At 37.0% G+C, this 23414-nt stretch overlaps 1 protein-coding gene across 4 annotated transcripts in view; it reads right to left on the bottom strand.

Moving 5' to 3' along the window:
• The window catches only part of LOC106074843 (kin of IRRE-like protein 2), a 321964-nt gene that overhangs the window by 151627 nt on the left and 146923 nt on the right, over positions 1-23414 (bottom strand). For 3 of the 4 annotated variants that reach the window (XM_056011107.1, XM_056011115.1, XM_056011100.1), the window contains exon 3: positions 20740-21706. In XM_056011107.1, the coding sequence (XP_055867082.1) occupies positions 20740-20830 (91 nt within the window). In that variant the 5' untranslated portion in view covers positions 20831-21706. The remainder of the gene's footprint in view (positions 1-20739; positions 21707-23414) is intronic. The other variant, XM_056011121.1, reaches the window with a different exon arrangement.

Here is a 23414-nt window from a genome sequence, read left to right as displayed (position 1 = left end):
TAACGATACTACTAGTGCAAATCTATTACTCTACACTGACCTAATGCAAGGAGTACACCACTGCTGATCAACTGTGAGACAAAGATCTGATCTAAGAATGCAGATGTGTATCCTCGTTACAATGAATTGCTTTCGGAATAGTGGAACTGAAATCATTTATTTCTATCATATAAATATTAAACAACAGGCCGATAGACAGACTACAGCGAGAAGACAGATGGAAAGGCAGACAAACAGGAAGATGGGCAGATTAACAAAAAAGTCAGATAGATGGTCAGACGAATGACAGACAGATGGACAGACAAGGAGTTGGGCAGATGGACTGGGTTAGAAAACTAAGTAACTTAAACAGAGAAAACTGGCTTAACTTCACCGCCCCTCTCCAGGACCTAATTTACGTAAACCTCAAAGTTCTAACTTTTTGTGTTAGACAATGTGAAAGAATTAAACTTTCCTTTGTCCTCCCAACCAAAATAACAAACACCAGGACAGACAAAGAGTACATTTAAAAGCTTTTCAAAGCTCAAGAAGAATAAGTGAGAGGGGGAGAGAGAGAGAGAAAGGGAGAGAGAGAGACTCAGAGAGGTGCAATTAGCTCCCACTCAAATCTAAACAGACCACGCAGCTTCAATAATCCGTCAAGAGTTAAACTCTAGAAGTGATGTTAATGATTAATGAAGCTAAATGTTTTTTCATTTGGCGTTAAAACTCTTTGAGGGCTAAAGATTTGTATTTGAAATAAAAGTTGTAGCTTTGGATAGTTAGGTTCTAGATTACTTTGAGTAGTTCTTGTAGCTTTGGATAGTTAGGTTCTAGATTTCTTTGAGTAGTTCTTGTAGCTTTGGATAGTTAGGTTCTAGATTTCTTTGAGAAGTTCTTGTAGTTTTCTGCACGTTTTATTGTTGCTGATAAAGAGGAGTTGGTGGGGGGGGGGGGGCAAAAGTGAGGGTCATAAGCTGTTTGAAATATACACAGCCGCCTATTTCATTTGATTTCATTGTCTCAAATATACACAACGGCCGTTTGATGTTGTTTCATTGTCAAGATTATACACAGCGGCTCTATTTATCTGGTTTTATGTCAGAAACATATTCAGAGTTCCATTTCAGATAGTTGCATGTGTAAAGTATTTAGAGTCCTCTTCTAGTTTGTCGCGTGTTTATAATAAATAGGGTTTGGTTATTTCTTCATTTATTTTAAGTGATACATTTGATACTCTCTGGTTTAGCCGCTGTTTTGCACGTAGCACCATGTTCAAATAAACTCATTCACAGAGATTGATATTTTGGTCTAATCATGTCTACGTTGAAAATATAATGTGTTCAGATTTGTGGAATATGTCTGTCTGTAGAGGTGAATGGAAAGAGAAAAAGGAAAGAGAATGTGTCTGTCTGTAGAGGTGAATGGAAAGAGAAAAAGGAAAGAGAATGTGTCTGTCTGTAGAGGTGAATGGAAAGAGAAAAAGGAAAGAGAAGGTGTCTGTCTGTAGAGGTGAATGGAAAGAGAAAAAGGAAAGAGAAGGTGTCTGTCTGTAGAGGTGAATGGAAAGAGAAAAAGGAAAGAGAAGGTGTCTGTCTGTAGAGGTGAATGGAAAGAGAAAAAGGAAAGAGAAGGTGTCTGTCTGTAGAGGTGAATGGAAAGAGAAAAAGGAAAAAGAAGGTGTCTGTCTGTAGAGGTGAATGGAAAGAGAAAAAGGAAAGAGAAGGTGTCTGTCTGTAGAGGTGAATGGAAAGAGAAAAAGGAAAGAGAATATGTCTGTCTGTAGAGGTGAATGGAAAGAGAAAAAGGAAAGAGAATATGTCTGTCTGTAGAGGTGAATGGAAAGAGAAAAAGGAAAGAGAATATGTCTGTCTGTAGAGGTGAATGGAAAGAGAAAAAGGAAAGAGAATATGTCTGTCTGTAGAGGTGAATGGAAAGAGAAAAAGGAAAGAGAATATGTCTGTCTGTAGAGGTGAATGGAAAGAGAAAAAGGAAAGAGAATATGTCTGTCTGTAGAGGTGAATGGAAAGAGAAAAAGGAAAGAGAATATGTCTGTCTGTAGAGGTGAATGGAAAGAGAAAAAGGAAAGAGAATATGTCTGTCTGTAGAGGTGAATGGAAAGAGAAAAAGGAAAGAGAATATGTCTGTCTGTAGAGGTGAATGGAAAGAGAAAAAGGAAAGAGAATGTGTCTGTCTGTAGAGGTGAATGGAAAGAGAAAAAGGAAAGAGAATATGTCTGTCTGTAGAGGTGAATGGAAAGAGAAAAAGGAAAGAGAATATGTCTGTCTGTAGAGGTGAATGGAAAGAGAAAAAGGAAAGAGAATATGTCTGTCTGTAGAGGTGAATGGAAAGAGAAAAAGGAAAGAGAATGTGTCTGTCTGTAGAGGTGAATGGAAAGAGAAAAAGGAAAGAGAATATGTCTGTCTGTAGAGGTGAATGGAAAGAGAAAAAGGAAAGAGAATATGTCTGTCTGTAGAGGTGAATGGAAAGAGAAAAAGGAAAGAGAATATGTCTGTCTGTAGAGGTGAATGGAAAGAGAAAAAGGAAAGAGAATATGTCTGACTGTAGAGGTGAATGGAAAGAGAAAAAGGAAAGAGAATGTGTCTGTCTGTAGAGGTGAATGGAAAGAGAAAAAGGAAAGAGAATATGTCTGTCTGTAGAGGTGAATGGAAAGAGAAAAAGGAAAGAGAAAAAGGAAAGAGAATGTGTCTGTCTGTAGAGGTGAATGGAAAGAGAAAAAGGAAAGAGAATGTGTCTCGACAGCTCTTCAGATGTTTACACAAATTCTGTCCCTGAAGAAATGAGTACATTCGTTTAACCAACCAATCAGAACTGCTGACTGGAATCAAAGTATTTTGCTTCTTCAAGTTCAAAACCTTAAACATTGTTTTTTTTTTTCCCTATCGTCTGACTTCCGTCCCTTAGAAAAAAGGATCTCCGAATCCAAACAAATAAAGGGTCGGCAGCTTTGTAAATGGATTCGCTAGTACAGTTCTTTTACCATCCGGTGCAGAACGAGATATGTTGACCCCAGAGGGTCGACTGAGTTCATGTGTACACTTGTATCCAGTAGTTGTTGTGGTTTTTCTTCAAGTGTTGTGGAAATGGAACTTTTTCTCAATTACTTTCTGGTGCATGTTGACCGCTGTTCAAGTAAAGATGGGTAACTCAGATCGCAATTTCCTTTTAGATTTCTACTTGAATCCGAATAGCAAAGTGAAAGTTTTGCTGTCTTTTGATTGCTCCTCAGAATATCCAACTTTTTTACATACAAGTACAGTTTTGTCATGTCTGTTTTTAAACGTTTTATGGACATATTTCCTGATAGAATCTTTGCTGAGTTCACATCAAGTCACGCGATGGAAGACACGATCCCTGGAACGGCATTTGAAATAATTTATAGCTAACGTATAACATTGGTGTACAGAATTCTTCGAGGAAAGAGTTTAGAAAAGGTCTGTTATATAAATATTGGTTACAGATCTCAAATGTCAATCTGACATTTGCAAGAACATGTCCGTGGTGTCTAGAGAATTGGATGCAGTTTTGGAGAATATGTAGGTGCAGAAGTGGGCTACAAGGTTACACAGTGGAGTAGGTAGCGATCAATGGAATTTGCGGATGTGATAAGTTTGAATATTTCAGTGAATTTGTTATAGATGTACTCCTCTTTTTTTTCCATTATAATCTTTTTTAGTGTTTGTGGTGGTGGTGGGGGCTGGGGGAGCCAGAATGACTGTGACGTCAATTTGTGTGTTTCTGAAAAAAAAAATACTGCGCTAGCGTTTGAACAGATTGGTGAAGGTGAAGAAATAAAGTCAGTGCTGTAAGAAATGTTTGCTAACCAAACAATAGTTGTTGTTGTTTTAAAAGAACTATTGTCCGCGATAAGCTCTATACCTACATCACATGTATAATCTATTCGTATGGCTGAGAATCGCTGCTGCGGACATAATTTTATGGAGTGTGTGTGTTTCTATGGTGACGGTGGGAAGAGATTAGAGATTGGCTTTGAATGATGCAATATAGATGGCATTGTCGTCACTTGGTCTAAGGGGAAACGACTCCATCACGTGAGACTGAACCCAATAATTAATATCATTTGTTTACGTTTTTGCATACTTCCTATGAGCCTGAGTCACACACTAAGTCACTGAGTCACACACTAAGTCACTGAGTCACACACTAAGTCACTGAGTCACACACTAAGTCACTGAGTCACACACTAAGTCACTGAGTCACACACTAAGTCACTGAGTCACACACTAAGTCACTGAGTCACACACTAAGTCACTGAGTCACACAATAAGTCACTGAGTCACACACTAAGTCACTGAGTCACACAATAAGTCACTGTCATAAAATAAGTCACTGTCACAAAATAAGTCACTGTCACAAAATAAGTCACTGAGTCACACAATAAGTCACTGAGTCACACAATAAGTCACTGAGTCACACAATAAGTCACTGAGTCACACACTAAGTCACTGAGTCACACAATAAGTCACTGTCATAAAATAAGTCACTGTCACAAAATAAGTCACTGTCACAAAATAAGTCACTGAGTCACACAATAAGTCACTGAGTCACACAATAAGTCACTGAGAATCACCTTTGAAAATTGGTTTACATTAAAAAGGCACACTTTTGAGGCATCTATAGAACAGAATGAATATCAAAAGTGATGTTCTCAACTGAGCGAAAACAAAAAAAATCAATAAACTTGGCGTTTCGTACAAATACAAATTCTCTATAATTACCATTTTAACTAAGTTAAAGTTAAGTGGCATCCAAAACAAGAGTTTTTAGTTCAAAATACGGTCGATCAATGCTATCCGATCATCAGTAAGGCATTGAAAAATAATTGAGATTTTCAATATCTTCCCAATAGAACTTACTAGTTGGGGGGGGGGGGGGAAGAGAGAGAGAACTTTTTTTTTTTTTTTTTTTACCAAAAAGATTTGTAATGTTTTGGTTTGACCTTCTACCTGGAGATTTCGGTGTTTACATTTTGACAGGTCGCTGACTTGTACCCAACTTGTTAAAGATACAGACATCTGATCAGCCCGGGTCAATTAGGTCACTTAGTAGTTGCACCTTGTTATTTCAACTATCGTTAAGATAAGATTTGGAAGCTGTGTGTCAGAGAGTTCGGCAGAAGTGAGCCAGAGATGATATAGTCGTAAGAATCCACTCGCCCACAATTTAGTTTTCTCACACAATTTGGTCTTTTCCCATAATTTAGTCTTCTCTCAAAATTTAATTTTTAGTCATTCGTTTCAAACTAAAATGTCACACATAGATTATTGCTGGACTGGATAGAGAAGTGGATCGAGCTTCTCACTAGTAACACAAAAGTCGATCCCCAGACAGACCAATTGTTGTTTTTTTTTTTTTTTCTCTTTTTTGTTCAATGACAAATGAATATTGAGGTTCCTTTATTATTTGAAAAAAATTCCTTGCTATTTCTAAAAATCACTTGATAATAACATGTGACATACTGCACTATTCATTATTCCTCGGAATCGAAGACATCAGCTCTATTTTCTTTTCAATATTTTATGTAAAAAAACAAACCAGCAAAGCTCAAACTGCGATCAGCAACAACAACAACAAATCGTGTTTTCAACAAGTTTCACAGCAGCTCGATGTCAGCTGATAGGATCGAAAGAGTCCAAACTTTGATGAAATGGCTGCCGCCTTCACTTGAAGCTGACCGGGAAATCCCGGTGTTTGCGTCATACGTTACAAGGGGGATCATTGTTGTGCAGCCAGATTAAAATCAAAGGCGGATCAAATCCCACTAGATAAGGCGCTGAACTACCCGGACACGACTCTGCATCTCGAATGGAGATCGCTCACTTTGGTCTCCGATATATAGGTCTTAGCCGCCATGTCTCCGGAAGTAAGCCAACTAATCGACAGGAACCGAAACTTGTTAGAGCAATGGAACAATGGCATTGACAAGCAGACGTACTGGTAGATTTGTAAAAAAAAAAAATGAAATAAAATAAAATTCCGGCCTTAAGTTGTGATTGATTCAATGATTACATTGTTTCTTTAAAGATTGTCACAGGAAGTTACATCATAAGCAAGTTAGGTGTGATTGTGAGTGTGGTGGTGGGTGTGTGTGATGGTGTGTGAGCTGCCCCAACTTCCTGTCATTTTCTTCGCGCTCTCCCCGTGACGCTTCTGCCATTGTCTGGAAATCATTCGGGTTTTAATTTGTTTAGTTGTTTGTCCAGCTCGTGATTCTAGTCCTATGTAATGATTTGATCATTGATTCCACAGACCTTTCACAATAAAATAAATAAATAGTAAAGTTCTTTTATAATAAAATAAATAGTAAAGCTCTTTCAAACCTTGTGGGAAGATGATATTGAAATTCATCGGTTTTTAGTGAAAAAACTTTACTTTTTATTTTATTGTTCCAGCACAACGACCCAACGGCCTTTACCTTGAACAGCTAATGTCATGTACCAATCAGAGATGGGCGCATTTAAACATTTCAATCTTTACGGGTTCGAGTATGAAACGCTTCGGTTCGGACCATGCGCTTTATCAAAACCATCATTTGTTGTTACTAATTAAAGTCAAGGAATGAATAACAAAGAAATGATCTTCACAGATGTCAGGAAGAATACGTCTGCCAGTGGCAGGAGAGAGGGAAGAATACGTCTGCCAGTGGCAGGAGAGAGGGAAGAATACGTCTGCCAGTGGCAGGAGAGAGGGAAGAATACGTCTGCCAGTGGCAGGAGAGAGGGAAGAATACGTCTGCCAGTGGCAGGAGAGAGGGAAGAATACGTCTGCCAGTGGCAGGAGAGAAGGAAGAACACGTCTGCCAGTGGCAGGAGAGAAGGAAGAAATAGGTTAAACAACCAAGTTATTACATTCTTTATGTTGGGAAAACGACGATATTGGTACAGTTCTACAGTTATTATCTAGTGTTTCGATATTGGTACAGTTCTACAGTTATTATCTAGTGTTTCGATATTGGTACAGTTCTACAGTTATTATCTAGTGTTTCGATGTTGGTACAGTTCTACAGTTATTATCTAGTGTTTCGATATTGGTACAGTTCTACAGTTATTATCTAGTGTTTCGATGTTGGTACAGTTCTACAGTTATTATCTAGTGTTTCGATGTTGGTACAGTTCTACAGTTATTATCTAGTGTTTCGATATTGGTACAGTTCTACAGTTATTATCTAGTGTTTCGATGTTGGTACAGTTCTACAGTTATTATCTAGTGTTTCGATGTTGGTACAGTTCTATAGTTATTATCTAGTGTTTCGATGTTGGTGCAGTTCTACAGTTATTATCTAGTATTTCGATGTTGGTACAGTTCTATAGTTATTATCTAGTGTTTCGATATTGGTTCAGTTCTATAGTTATTATCTAGTGTTTCGATATTGGTTCAGTTCTACAGTTATTATCAAGTGTTTCGATGTTGGTACAGTTCTACAGTTATTATCTAGTGTTTCGATATTGGTACAGTTCTACAGTTATTATCTAGTGTTTCGATGTTGGTACAGTTCTACAGTTATTATCTAGTGTTTCGATGTTGGTACAGTTCTACAGTTATTATCTAGTGTTTCGATGTTGGTACAGTTCTACAGTTATTATCCTAGTGTTTCGATGTTGGTACAGTTCTACAGTTATTATCCTAGTGTTTCGATGTTGGTACAGTTCTACAGTTATTATCTAGTGTTAGGATGTTGGTACAGTTCTATAGTTATTATCTAGTGTTTCGATGTTGGTACAGTTCTACAGTTATTATCCTAGTGTTTCGATGTTGGTACAGTTCTACAGTTATTATTTAGTGTTTCGATGTTGGTACAGTTCCACAGTTATTATCTAGTGTTTCGATATTGGTACAGTTCTACAAATTATCTAGTGTTTCGATGTTGGTACAGTTCTACAATTATTATCCTAGTGTTTCGATGTTGGTACAGTTCTACAGTTATTATCTAGTGTTTCGATGTTGGTACAGTTCTACAGTTATTATCCTACTGTTTCGATATTGGTACAGTTCTACAGTTATTATCCTAGTGTTTCGATGTTGGTACAGTTCTATAGTTAGTATCTAGTGTTTCGATGTTGGTACAGTTCTACAGTTATTATCTAGTGTTTCGATGTTGGTACAGTTCTACAGTTATTATCCTAGTGTTTCGATGTTGGTACAGTTCTACAGTTATTATCCTAGTGTTTCGATGTTGGTACAGTTCTACAGTTATTATCTAGTGTTAGGATGTTGGTACAGTTCTATAGTTATTATCTAGTGTTTCGATGTTGGTACAGTTCTACAGTTATTATCCTAGTGTTTCGATGTTGGTACAGTTCTACAGTTATTATTTAGTGTTTCGATGTTGGTACAGTTCCACAGTTATTATCTAGTGTTTCGATATTGGTACAGTTCTACAAATTATCTAGTGTTTCGATGTTGGTACAGTTCTACAATTATTATCCTAGTGTTTCGATGTTGGTACAGTTCTACAGTTATTATCTAGTGTTTCGATGTTGGTACAGTTCTATAGTTATTATCTAGTGTTTCGATGTTGGTACAGTTCTATAGTTATTATCCTAGTGTTTCGATGTTGGTACAGTTCTACAGTTATTATCCTAGTGTTTCGATATTGGTACAGTTCTACAGTTATTATCTAGTGTTTCGATATTGGTACAGTTCTACAGTTATTATCTAGTGTTTCGATATTGGTACAGTTCTACAGTTATTATCTAGTGTTTCGATATTGGTACAGTTCTACAGTTATTATCCTAGTGTTTCGATATTGGTACAGTTCTACAGTTATTATCTAGTGTTTCGATGTTGGTACAGTTCTACAGTTATTATCCTAGTGTTTCGATGTTGTTTATGGAAGTTTAATGTTATATCCGCAGCTTGCTAAATTTGTATATATCTAGGTGTCGAAGCCAATATAATTCTATATGCCAGACGGAGCAATACAATTTTGTTAGTATTAATCGTTATTCATTTAATTACCAGATATTTTAGCAAACTAATTGTTCCCACCTGCGATCAGCAAAATCTCGCTCCATTTTTTGTAGTAAAGTGTTTCCTGGTATTTTTCTAGAGAAAATTTTTTAACCACGATCTCAATTCAATCCGAAACTCATTTCATCCTGTAGTCATACTACATTCATAACACTTTCATCTCATAATCATCTATCGATCATCACATATTCATCTCAACACATATATTTATGACATCTTCGTAGCGCATTTGTCTCAGAATCATTTGTCTCAGAATCATTTATCAATCATCACATATCCATCACATTCTGACATTCACCACAAATTCATCACATATTATTACACACTCATCTCGTAATCACCTCAAATTCATCTTCTACATTCTCTACTGTATTTCTCTTCAAAAGTTTACTCTCAATCACGTAACAAACTTCCATGACGTTTCAATAGCCTAAAAAAAATGTTCGTCGATTGAACCAAAAAAAAAATCGTGAGATGTTACATAATGAGAGCGAGTTTGAATCCTTTGATATCTGTGTGATGGTTTTACCACAAGTGTTCTAATTGGCACATCATGGCCATGAAGTGTGTTGGTGAGTGCGTGAATGCGACGAGTTTGTACTGTCTGTTTATCCCGAGGCATTACAAAGATGGCTAGAAAAAAAATAAACTGCTATAATAAGGGTCAACTCAGTTTAGCAATAATAAATGATGTCAGCCTTGATGCTTACCTAAAAAAAAAGAAGAAAAGATCAACGTAACTTTTTTTTTTAATTGGCGGGAAATGACGGCGAGCGTATCGTTCCTGTGTTATCGATATAATATTCTCTGTTTCTGTTCAACAAACTGATGTCTGCGATGCAAGGAACGCTCCAGTGATCTCCCTTCGTTGATTCCTGAAAGCCTTTTAAACGCACCTGAAGATAACTTTCTTTGTGTGTGTGTGTATGTGTGTATGTCTATGTGTGTGTATGTGTGTGTGTGTGTGCTCCTCCTGCCTCGTCCCCCAAATCTCGTCCAGGTAGCTCACGTGACCGTCTTAATGGCATTACCACTCACGGTGTAATGTATTAGGATAATAGTTTTAAAGGCAATATAAAAATTTTCTTTTTAACTAACACGTGTGTTTTAATTAGAGAAGAATCTGTTGGAACTTTTCAAGATAATCAGTATTCGACATAAATCTACTTACAGGCGAACAGTCATTAAATATATTCCCAATACATAAATCTACTTACAGGCGAACAGTCATTAAATATATTCCCAATACATAAATCTACAGGAAAACGATGAGAATAAAGAATGAAACAATATAACAGGCAACGATCACTAGAGACCAGAGATGAATAATAAGTTAAAACAAAGTCTATTCAGTGACGTAAACAACAATTTAAAGTCTAGAAACATAATAAATCACAAAAAATAAATCACAAAGAATAAATCACAAAGAATAAATCACAAAGAATAAATCACAGAGAATAAATCACAGAATATAAATCACAAAGAATAAATCACAAAGAATACATCACAAAGAATACATCACAAAGAATAAATCACAAAGAATAAATCACAAAGAATACATCACAAAGAATAAATCACAAAGAATAAATCACAAAGAATAAATCACAAAGAATAAATCACAGATAATACATCACAAAGAATAAATCACAAAGAATACATCACAAAGAATAAATCACAAAGAATACATCACAAAGAATAAATCACAAAGAATAAATCACAAAGAATAAATCACAAAGAATAAATCACAGAGAATAAATCACAAAGAATAAATCACAAAGAATAAATCACAAAGAATAAATCACAAAGAATACATCACAAAGAATAAATCACAAAGAATACATCACAAAGAATAAATCACAAAGAATAAATCACAAAGAATAAATCACAAAGAATAAATCACAGAGAATAAATCACAGAGAATACATCATAAAGAATAAATCACAGAGAATACATCACAAAGAATAAATCACAGAGAATACATCACAAAGAATAAATCACAAAGAATAAATGACATTCTTTGAAAAGAAAAAATGTGTAGAAACGATTTTTTATTCTCTACAACACACACACAAAATTAGGGGAATTCAACGGTTCCCCGACTGGACTCATTGATGAGATCAGTAGCTCCTGCTCAAAGTGCTTCACATCCAAACAGAGTCTTGAAAGATATCCAATAAGAAAATGTTTTTAAGCTCTTTCGTCACAATTAAAAAACAGGACAACAATGTTGGCAATCGAGTTAAAAAGTAAGTACAAAAATATATTCAGCAACTGATAACAGGAAATCGTCATACAGAAAAACAAAGTTTATTCACTAAATTGTGCGGGGAGCAGTGGCGTAGCTAGCCATGTGCGGGTGGTGCGGGCCGCACGGGGCATCAAGTAATGAGGGGCATCAAGCTAAGGACAAACTTTGTCAGTAAAAACAATACATTTGTTTAACACATAACGAAAAAGAAACAAATGTATGTGTTTCGCTGCTTTGTGTTTCTCCTATATGCTTTCTTACATAACATGTGAGCTGTAGATTATCTTGAATCAAATTAATTACATTTGTTTAAAGCTCTGAAGGCAACGCACTTTTACACTCTTTTCAGAAATACGTGGTACAGTATTACTTCCAGTAGAGCTCACATTCAGTCATCGCTTGCTGGGAGGGAATTTGTAGCTTGTAGGGACCAGTGTTGACAACAAGGCGCAAGATTTAATTCAAGAATAGGGACAGAGGGAAGAGATAATCCAAAGAGAATCTTGGACATCATTCGTTTTCTCTCAAAGCAACATCTGGTACTCCGTGCGTGGACAACGCAAACAAGTTAAAGAAGTATTAGAAGGTCAAAAAGCCAATCGATTTCTTGCATTTAGTGAAATTAATATCCAATTAAGAACCACTGCTGACATAAAATGTGCTTCGAACCAAGCTGAGCTCCACACCAAATGCGTAAATGTCCCCAAAAATACAAAGCGAGTTTATTGCGATTTTGGACGAATACAAAAACATGATGAGAACAACTCTTGATGGTGTTTCAAACAATATTGACAAAATCAAATGTCCTATGGATAGAGACTTCAACGGTTGTCGCACTTTCTTCAGAAGCCTCCAACGTATGAAACTAGGATCCGTCGAGCTTTTGAGTTTTATAAAAACATATTCGCTAGATGAATCAGTCTCGAATATCACCATCTTGATTCGCATATTTCTGACGATTGTGGTAAGTGTGGCTACATGCTCGCGAAATAGTTCTAAGCTTTAGTTAATCCAGAATTACGACACACTCATTAGGTAATTTTGTCTATTGAGCAAATGCTGGTATAAAAAAAGATGTTGATAAAATTATTGATAAATTGCTAGTAAGAAAGCACTGAGATTTATTTGTATCTTTTTGTCAAATTGATTTTTTCTTCCGAATAAGCAATACTTCAACATTGCATACACATTTCTTTGGAGAAAAAAAACAACAACATTGTTTCATTCTTCTTTATTTGGGGGGGGGGACATCTAATACTCTAGCTACGCTACTGGCGGGGAGAAAGGGTTAAAAAAAAAAGATCATATTGTAAATGAAGCCTTTGCTTAAAGAAGGATCATGTCCTGACTACTGAAAAGACAAACTTTAACGTCATTAGAACAGTTTCAGGTTGCGCAATTTAACCTGATAGGATTTTAAATTAACATAAAAAAACAAGATCATGGCATAGTGAGAGTGGCAGGCAGAGTGAGAGTTAGAGAGAAAGTGAGAGTTAGAAACATAGAGAGTTAGAGAGAAAGTGGGAGTTAGAAACATATAGAGTTAGAGAGAAAGTGTGAGTTAGAAACATATAGAGTTGGAGAGAAAGTGGGAGTTAGAAACATATAGAGTTGGAGAGTGTGAGTTAGAAACATAGAGAGTTGGAGAGAAAGTGGGAGTTAGAAACATAGAGAGTTGGAGAGAAAGTGTGAGTTAGAAACATAGAGAGTTATAGAGAAAGTGTGAGTTAGAAACATAGAGAGTTGGAGAGAAAGTGTGAGTTAGAAACATAGAGAGTTAGAGAGAAAGTGTGAGTTAGAAACATAGAGAGTTAGAGAGAAAGTGTGAGTTAGAAACATAGAGAGTTGGAGAGAAAGTGGGAGTTAGAAACATAGAGAGTTGGAGAGAAAGTGGGAGTTAGAAACATAGAGAGTTGGAGAGAAAGTGTGAGTTAGAAACATAGAGAGTTAGAGAGAAAGTGTGAGTTAGAAACATAGAGAGTTAGAGAGAAAGTGTGAGTTAGAAACATGAGTTAGAGAGAAAGTGAGAGTTAGAAACATAGAGAGTTGGAGAGAAAGTGTGAGTTAGAGAGAAATAGAGAGTTAGAGAGAAAGTAAGACTTAGTGTTTATATTATTAGTTAATGACATCTATCTTTGAGACCCACGAGATCTATTTTCATACCAGTCTTGTCAAACTTTTCATAGACGCAGAACAGATGTATGCAGAAGTGTCGCCCGAGGGTCGCGCCGTGACGGGGAAACGTAGACTCAAGAGTACTTAAGAGAGTTGTTTTTTTAATAGTGTGTGTGTTTTGAAAATGTAATTTCTTCGGTCAAGATACCAAAGATTTGGTTCTAAAATATATTTCAATGCGCTCAAGGACTTAGCACAACACGCGGTGAAAAATTAGGCAAACTTTGTGTCGCTTGACATCTGGCAAATAAGATCTCATGACGTAAGCATTGGTCACATGACCAGACACATAGACCACTGAAGTCTCAAGACTTCGCCAGCAGGCGGCGCTAGTGTTCAAGTCGAAGCAAACAATGTAACTTAAGAATTATTGGATAAAGTGCCTGGGGAGGAGATGTGTGTCGTTGTTAAAGAAGCCAGGACAGTGCGTGGGTGCGTACAATGTGGTTAAACACTTAGTGAGATGTTAAAAATACATTTAGTGTATTTTACAAAGACAGAAATAAAAAAGAGTAGTATAAACAGCAAGATAAAACAAATACTTTAAAAAAAATCTTATGTTAAGTGTATCAATTAGTTTGAATCTGTCATGTAATTAAATTTGTAATAAGCCACAATAAAGGGGACTAATTCAGCTTATACCACAACTTCGGTCAAGTACTATTTCTTTCCCTTGTTTGAGATACGAAACAAAATAATTTATTACCAATAGCTAATTAACTAATTGGTTAATTTTTTTTTAAATTGATTCTTGTGTTGACAGCTAAAAGAAATAATTATGAAAAAATTTTCAGCTTGATCCGAGATTCGGTATCGGAGAAATAACGTGTACAAACTTTTGACCAGACAGACAGAGAGAGACAGAGAGAGACAGAGTGAGACAGAGAGAGACAGAGAGAGTTGATATAAGCTTTGTAAAAATACCTTCAATGTTCATTAATTTAAATGCCTCTCTAAAGATTGTAAACTAGAGTAGCTTGTCCAATATTCCCTGTCACAGTTACAACTTGACTATCGCGCGTGCTACGTACCTAGTCACGTGAGGTAGATAACTGCTAGAGCGCTTTGGTGCCCAAGTACATCAAGTAAGCGCAGTAAAATACCCATTTGTTTGACCTTGCGATCTAGAGGGCAACTGATAGAAAAAGGTTATCTGTTTCTATGGCAGATGGTTAACGAGGGTGTCATGTGGGAAGCACAATATCGAACCAACATAACCTTCCCTAATGTCAAGTACCCATTAGAGTTGGGAGGAGGTTCTAATACCGAAACTCAGAATCCTAGAGATTCGAACTTGGTACTCCTGGTTCGAAAGCCAAGCGCTTTAGAACTCCACCACACCATGCCAAATCGACCGAATGTCTCGGGGTAAAATCTAGACTAATACTCCTCATAACTCTGATAGATGCTGTTACTTTTTAGTTGAAGTCATTGACACATATATTTGGTGAGCGTGGGCAAGCTACTGTCTAGAGTCCTGTTGAACTTCCCTACTCAACTGGGAAAATATTTCACCCAGTTTCTAACTAGCGCTTTAAAAAACAGTTTATTTATGTTCAATGTTTGTTATAATGAGACGAGACTTGAATGCTGACACTTCCACGGTCTGTTTTATCTACACCGAGTGTTTACACTTTGTCAACAATTTTGTATTTCCCGTTTACTCTGGGGATTTCCCTTTGTTTATTTGTTTTCTTAAGGATAGCTTCGTATTATTAAGAATGTTTTTTTTTTAACTAAAGAGTTACACATTTATTTTTCTTAACGGCTAATTTCTATTTTTAGATCAACAGCTAAGGTGGGTATTTTGTATGTTATAGTGTATGTATGTTGTAATGTATGTATGTTATAATGTATATATGTTGTAATACAATATTCTAAATGGTTTATAATAATCCCACCACACAAATCAAGGGACTGCCGACCAACTGGCCTACTAATTAGCTAGCAGTCAGAAATACTACTCTGCGAAAGTGGTGCAAAACAAATTATAGAGTAACGAAATCCAAGATGTTCCACTGCGTAACAAAATCCAAAAATCTTTCATACAGTTGAAACCAGTAATGATTGTCCTTATACAGAGTCACCTGAGCATTCTGATCACATCTTTCATACACCACACTTTAGAATTTCGGTGAGGATGCTAGCTCCAGGCTCAAAGTTCAAAGTCATCTATGGACATACTGGCTCAGGCTCTACTTTCGAAGACATCTATGGAGATACTGACTCCAGGCTCAAAATTCGAAGACATCTATTGAGATACTGACTCCAAGCTCTACGTGTGCGAAGACATCTATGGAGATATTGACTCCAGGCTTAAAGTTTGAAGACATCTATGGAGATACTGACTTCAGACTCAAAGTTCGAAGACATCTATGGAGATACTGACTCCAGGCTCTACTTTCAAAGACATCTTTAGAAATAGTGACTCCAGGCTCTACTTTTGAAGACATATTTGGAGATACTGACTCCAGGCTCTATTTTTGAAGACATCTATGGAGAGACTGACTCCAGGCTCTACTTTCGATGACATCTTTGGAGATACTGACTAAAGGCTTAAAGTTCGAAGACATCTTTGGAAATGCTGGCTCGGGATGTACTTTCAAAAACATCAGTAGAAATATGTCTCATCTTGAAAACATGGTTCATTTTAGATACAGGATTATTATTGAGTATGACAAATTGGAAGAGTAAGAACTAGACAGAATTGAACACACTTATTTTGGCATGTACTGATAATACGAACGTGCTTTAGTGCGTACATTTTAGATAATAAAGACTTAGTTCATATAGATCTACGAAGAATTAAAATAAAAAATAATTAATTAAAGCTTAGTAACTATAGTATATACAGAGACTAACTACTTTAGGTGTAACAGAATTAAGACATCAACAGACTGAGAACAACGAAGTGCAGACTAAGACAAAAGACATTGAAGTAATATAATTCCAATCAGATCACACTCACTCCCTCACTCACTCACTCACATGGAATGAAATAAAATGGATGACGTAGTCGACCAGAGATCAAAGTTGACCACGTCCACTAGTGAGCCCGGGGTCAGAATAGAACAGTTCAGTTGTCGAGCACTCTCTATTGACCGTATTGAGAGGGACCGTCCCGAGGGTCATCCAATAGGTCTTCATTATCTCAACTAGTTTCTCTCCGAGTTATTTCTGGGGACTATTATCTGACGTGGTCGGGGCGGTGGCGATGAGCGAGGGGGTGGAATAGGCATACAGGTTCAGGACGGTTGACCTATTTCTCTGTTTAGAAGGACTGTCCGAAGAATTTATCTGGGTGCATTGACGTTAGTGACGGACACTGCCGGACATTCGCGTGACGGAACTTGACTTAACATTCTCCTTTTGGCTTTTTCTTCAGAGAACCCAGGTCGGGTCAGCTTTAGGGTCAAAGTCGGACAAGCCAATGCGTCTTCTTTAAGGCATGCGTCTGAACAATCCATTGCAAGTCTGGACGAGAGAGAGAGAGAGAGAGAGAGAACTCTGTGGCGATGATTGAAAAGGGAAGCAACTGACCATTTTGTTCTTCTCGTCTACCCCCAGCACCCCACCCCATGCAGGGTAGATTAGGGAATAACAGAATGAAAGGACTCAGTCAACTGTTATGGCTATTGTAGGTCAGACTAATAGTTCATTTAGTCAATGAAGTGAGAATGTAAATTACTTTTTTTATTCCAGACTAGAAGCATTGTAGATATACAGTAAAACTGTTTTGACTACTAGTTGTTCACTCTTTTCTAAAGGGCAGAGTGATAAAGAGCTTGGCTTCCGCACTGCGGGGTCTCGGCAACTATCGGCCTCGTAGCACGTGGACAATTGGAATTTTTAATTTCTGGATTTCTTAGGACGCACATGAGTCCAGCCAACTCCAACCTGACATTAGTGTGGGGGAAAGTCTAGGCTGTGTGTCGTTGAGCTGGCCACTCTCGTTAACTGTCGGTCATAGAAACATGACCTTTACATCATCAATCAAAAGGTCTGAAAGGGAAACTTTTTTTTTTTACTTTACTACCCCCTTTCCTAACGAGGCAACTGATGTACCTTTTCACACACACACAACTGATGGACCTTTTCACACACACACAACTGATGGACCTTTTCACACACACAACTGATGGACCTTTTCACACACACACAACTGATGGACCTTTTCACACACACACAACTGATGGACCTTTTCACACACACACAACTGATGGACCTTTTCACACACACACAACTGATGTACCTTTTCACACACACACAACTGATGTACCTTTTCACACACACACAACTGATGTACCTTTTCACACACACACAACTGATGGACCTTTTCACACACACACAACTGATGTACCTTTTCACACACACACAACTGATGTACCTTTTCACACACACACAACTGATGTACCTTTTCACACACACACAACTGATGTACCTTTTCACACACACACAACTGATGTACCTTTTCACACACACACAACTGATGTACCTTTTCACACACACACACAACTGATGGACCTTTTCACACACACACAACTGATGTACCTTTTCACACACACACAACTGATGTACCTTTTCACACACACACAACTGATGGACTTTTCACACACACACAACTGATGTACCTTTTCACACACACACAACTGATGTACCTTTTCACACACACACAACTGATGTACCTTTTCACACACACACAACTGATGGACTTTTCACACACACACAACTGATGTACCTTTTCACACACACACAACTGATGTACCTTTTCACACACACACAACTGATGGACCTTTTCACACACACACAACTGATGTACCTTTTCACACACACACAACTGATGTACCTTTTCACACACACACAACTGATGTACCTTTTCACACACACACAACTGATGTACCTTTTCACACACACACAACTGATGGACTTTTCACACACACACAACTGATGTACCTTTTCACACACACACAACTGATGTACCTTTTCACACACACACAACTGATGGACCTTTTCACACACACACAACTGATGTACCTTTTCACACACACACAACTGATGTACCTTTTCACACACACACAACTGATGTACCTTTTCACACACACACAACTGATGTACCTTTTCACACACACACAACTGATGGACCTTTTCACACACACACAAGCGAACACATGCGTACATTGAGAAGACACTTACACAAACGATTACAGGATAACTATGTGTAAGACTTGAACTCAATGATTAATAGATTAAGTCTACACAGAGTCGCACGGAGGATCGGTCGGTATTTTGAATCGCATTAGTGTTTTGTACATGTATAATTGCCGGAGTCATTGAATCTGTTTGACTCTAGTCACGACTCAGGCATTGTTTTAGGTTTTCTAGTTGAGAAAACGAAATCTTTAGTTATAACAATTTGAAAATCTTAAATGAGATCTTATATTAATGAGTCTATGTTATAATAATGCTACAATCGAATAAAGTTGTGAACATTTTCAAATCTTGTCACAGCAGAGGTCTATGTAGCGCTTCGGGGGGGGGGGGGTAATTGTTTCTTCTTCACATAAAAAGATCGCCTTTGGTCTGAGTGATAGATGTCCGAGTCCGAGCCAGTGCAGATGAAACTACTTTTACTTCTGAACACCATTGTCTGTTGTTTTCATGTTCATTGGGGAAATGTTACCTAACACATACAACTTTAGATCAATCAATATTAGATGCTTCACACTAAACGGACGTGATAGATGAAATGTGTCACACAGCTACCAGTGCTAGTTCCTATTTACTCTACGCCTCAATCAATGCAGCTATCGATGAAAACAACACAAAACTAAACCAAAGATAAAACATTCAATAGATCAAAAAACAAACCGAAACATACAATTTTTTAATGAAGTTAGTCAAGTGTGAGGGTCAAGTGTGAGGGTCAAGTGTAAGGGTCAAGTGTAAGGGTCAAGTGTGAGGGTCAAGTGTGAGGGTCAAATGTAAGGGTCAAGTGTGAGGGTCAAGTGTAAGGGTCAAGTGTGAGGGTCAAGTGTGAGGGTCAAGTGTGAGGGTCAAATGTAAGGGTCAAGTGTGAGGGTCAAGTGTGAGGGTCAAGTGTAAGGTCAAGTGTGAGGGTCAAGTGTAAGGGTCAAGTGTGAGGGTCAAGTGTAAGGGTCAAGTATGAGGGTCAAGTGTGAGGGTCAAGTGTAAGGGTCAAGTGTAAGGGTCAAGTGTGAGGGTCAAGTTTGAGGGTAAAAAAAAATACTTATTTTAGAACTTGCGATTCATAGGTCAATGATGTAAAGGTCATGTGTTTTTGGCCTACTTTCAATGAAGGTGTCATGCGGCCAGCACAACGACCAACCGCCTTTACTTTCCAAATGATGTCAGATAGCCATTGGAGTAGGGTGGACTCAGAAGCGTCCCAAAAATCCTGAATTTCAAAATCTCAGCCTGCACCGAGATTCGAACCCGAGACAACTCGGTTCAGAAGACATGCTTTACCACACAGACATCACGCCCCAATATTCCATGGTAAGGTTGTCAACTTGGGAAAGAAAAACTAAGCAAATGAGTTTGGCAACTTCGGTTTTAGCTAAGCTATGCTAACTTAAAGCTTGCATATAGATATGTATTTTGTAACAGGAAAGATACCCAAGATTTTTAAAACTTTACAGACACATCAAAATCATTTATAGTAGGTTTTTTTTTGGTCATAATTTTGACATCAACCGTTTTATTATCGTTCACTTATTTTTTTTTAATTTTAAGATGTAAACAATGAGCAGTGAGACATTGTAAGTGTGCTCTAATGTGGATATGTAAAGTTAGGATTAGGGTTTAATCACATACACACCCTCACTATTCTGCCTAACACATAAGTTCTCCATTTAATCCTTCTATGTCCAGCTTTGACAATGACCATCTTTTTACTTGTTAATGTAATAAATCAGTGGTTGATTTCGGCAGATATCTCTATGTGCATGTGGCTATATTTAACAAAGAAAAGCAAATACAAATATCCTATTTTACATGGTAGAAAAACAGGTAAAGAAATTTACGCATATTGAATAAATAAATGTTGCCTGAATTGACATTCTAAACATCATTATATTCTCGACTTGGCTTACTCACATCTATTACTAGCTTGATTATGACCTTAATATGGATTTCCTTTAAGAAGTATCTGATAATTATAATATTGAGAAATAGTTAAACAAGTTTGTCATGTGTATGCCGGCCTTGTGAGTATATGTGAGTGCGTACAGATGTAGATATGCGTGTATTTCAGAGAACATGACTAACGAACTGACAAACATCTCGACAACATAAAGACTACTCACCAGCCGTCAGCGTGTCTACAGCCAAGAGCATGAACATCCAGCTAATCCGCCAGGGTACACGCATGCCGTACCAACCCCAGCATTCAGCCATTCTGGTGCAGCCTGGACAATAGTGGACACATCGTGGTCCGTCTGGTGACCAGTCACTTCTGGTTTCCCTTTATTTATTAAGATCTCTTTTGGTGTTGACGTATTCCGTAAACTTCGGACGTAACTGTCAAAGAATGACGTAGTTTGACAGCACTGCCAAAGAATGACGTAGTCTGACAGCACTGTCAAAGAATGACGTAGTCTGACGTAACTGCCAAAGAATGACGTAGTCTGACAGCACTGCCAAAGAATGACGTAGTCTGACAGCACTGCCAAAGAATGACGTAGTCTGACAGCACTGCCAAAGAATGACGTAGTCTGACAGCACTGCCAAAGAATGACGTAGTCTGACGTTACTGTCAAAGAATGACGTAGTTTTGACGTTAATGTAAAAAACAAATGACGTAATTGGAAACAATCTTCCTCCAGTATTGAAACGAATCCAGTTCAGCTTAAGGAGAAGTTTTCATTGAGACGGCGTGGAAGGGGGGGACAAAATATATTAACCATTCCGCCTATTACATCTATGTTTCTTCCTTTAAGATCTTGTTAGATCTGATTCTTCCTTTAAGATCTTGTTAGATCTGATTCTTCCTTTAAGATCTTGTTAGATCTGTTTCTTCCTTTAAGATCTTGTTAGATCTGATTCTTCCTTTAAGATCTTGTTAGATCTGTTTCTTCCTTTAAGATCTTGTTAGATCTGTTTCTTCCTTTAAGATCTTGTTAGATCTGTTTCTTCCAGTAGAATGTTATTCCCATTATATTGCGTGTGAAATATTTCTACGTCTGTTCCACATAGATTTCTGTAACTATTACTTTCTAGATTATGTTTTATGCTTCACTATTGCTGGCATCACTTCCGTTTCCTGCTGAGAAACTAGAGGAAATAATAAAGTCCGTTGAAAGAGAATTTCTATTATTGTTATTACTTAGTCTAAGTCTATACATTCAAATTTTTTTAAACTGATGTGCTTTGGTTTCATTACTACTAGCGTTAAAGATTGTAAGTTTAGATCTACGCACAAATCTACGCTGAATGCCTACGAATCCGAAGATTAATAATGGTTGTAGTATTTTACGTCGCTAAGCAGATCTAATTGTTATCTTTGTCGTAATTATTATTACATAAAAACTAAATTTCTAAAATGGTAAAAAAAAAAAGTTTGTTCGAGGTCTTTCTTCAAACAACGCAACGATTGGTTATTTATTTTTGCTGTTGTCTTCATAGTGATCAAAATAGGTACAAAGTATGTTCCTACTAGAGAGACGCTCTTTAATTAAATGCGCTTCTTTTATGCGCTTACATATAAACCATTTTTTCAGAAAAAAAATTAATTTGGAAGTCTTATCTTTTGTAATGTATATCGCATTTAGATTATGTTAACTTGTTGAAATTGTTCGTAGTCATATGTGTGTACTGTCATCCTTTGTTCTAAATTATTGATGTAAAAATTGCATTAGATCTAAATTATTTGAAGTTTTGAGAAAATATGCATTGTTCTCCACTATTATTTCAAGGTGAATGTCATCAATGCGTTTACTTGTGAGATTCCGTTAAATTAAGGTGATCAAAGAATTGATGTATGAGTCTACTGTGAGCACTACTGATACAGATCCTGCATTCTAGTTTGTGTGCTAGCTCATTTTGTCTTAAAAGTTTGATACGAATGAATATTTGTATGTTTGCGTTTATTACATTGTCTTAGCTTGTAGCACTTTTCACTTTTAGCTTGTAGCACTTTTCACTTTTAGCTTGTAGCACTTTTCACTTCTAGTAGAAACATTTCTTGAGTCAATTTCTTTTTGACTTGAAAGTGGATTGCGATCCATTGCCTTATAAAGTCGGATAGAATTCATTACATCTATTAACTATAAAAGATCTTTATTGCTTGAAATAAAAACAATGATGTTTGCTCATTCAGCGAAACAAGAGACGAAACATAACAATTGAAGAGCGAAGATAAAAGGGGAGGCGATAAAAAAAAACAGCTAAGCACGTGATGGTGAAAATAAAACAAGGATTGGTTGTTAAATTTTAGCGAGTGTTACATCAAATTAGTGTTCCTCTAAATGTTTAATAAATGGATACGTTCTTGTACAATATTATGTTTCAATTCAATTTCAGTAGAGAAATTTAAACCATAGTTGATATTGTTCCTATGTACAAATTCTTACGGAGTGTGTGTGCGTGTTTGTGTATTTCTATGGTGACGGTGGGAAGAGGTTAGCGATTGGTTGTGAATGATGCAAGATATGTGACATTGTCGTCATTTGGTCTTAGGAGAAACGACTCTAGAACGTGAGACCGAATAGACCTGTTATTGTAGTGACTTAGGGCCTATATTTTGTTAAGAGATATAATTACTAAAGTTTAGTACATTGACTTTATCTCATATCAACTTGATATTGTCTATATTATAATAAAAGTTATTAGTATTGTTCACATAGAAGTTACCCAAGTTATTTCAAGTTTTAATAGTTCAGATATTTTTCGCCTACGACGGTTTAGTTGTCTACCAGCAGTTTGGTGCTACAAGTCAACGACCGGCTCTAACACAAGTCTAAATATACGAAACACAACAGAA

Source organism: Biomphalaria glabrata, chromosome 1 (assembly GCF_947242115.1).
Source record: "Biomphalaria glabrata chromosome 1, xgBioGlab47.1, whole genome shotgun sequence".
NCBI classification, from domain to species: domain Eukaryota; kingdom Metazoa; phylum Mollusca; class Gastropoda; family Planorbidae; genus Biomphalaria; species Biomphalaria glabrata.
Note: the sequence above shows the minus strand (reverse complement) of the source record. Positions and strands in the feature narration are given on the sequence as shown.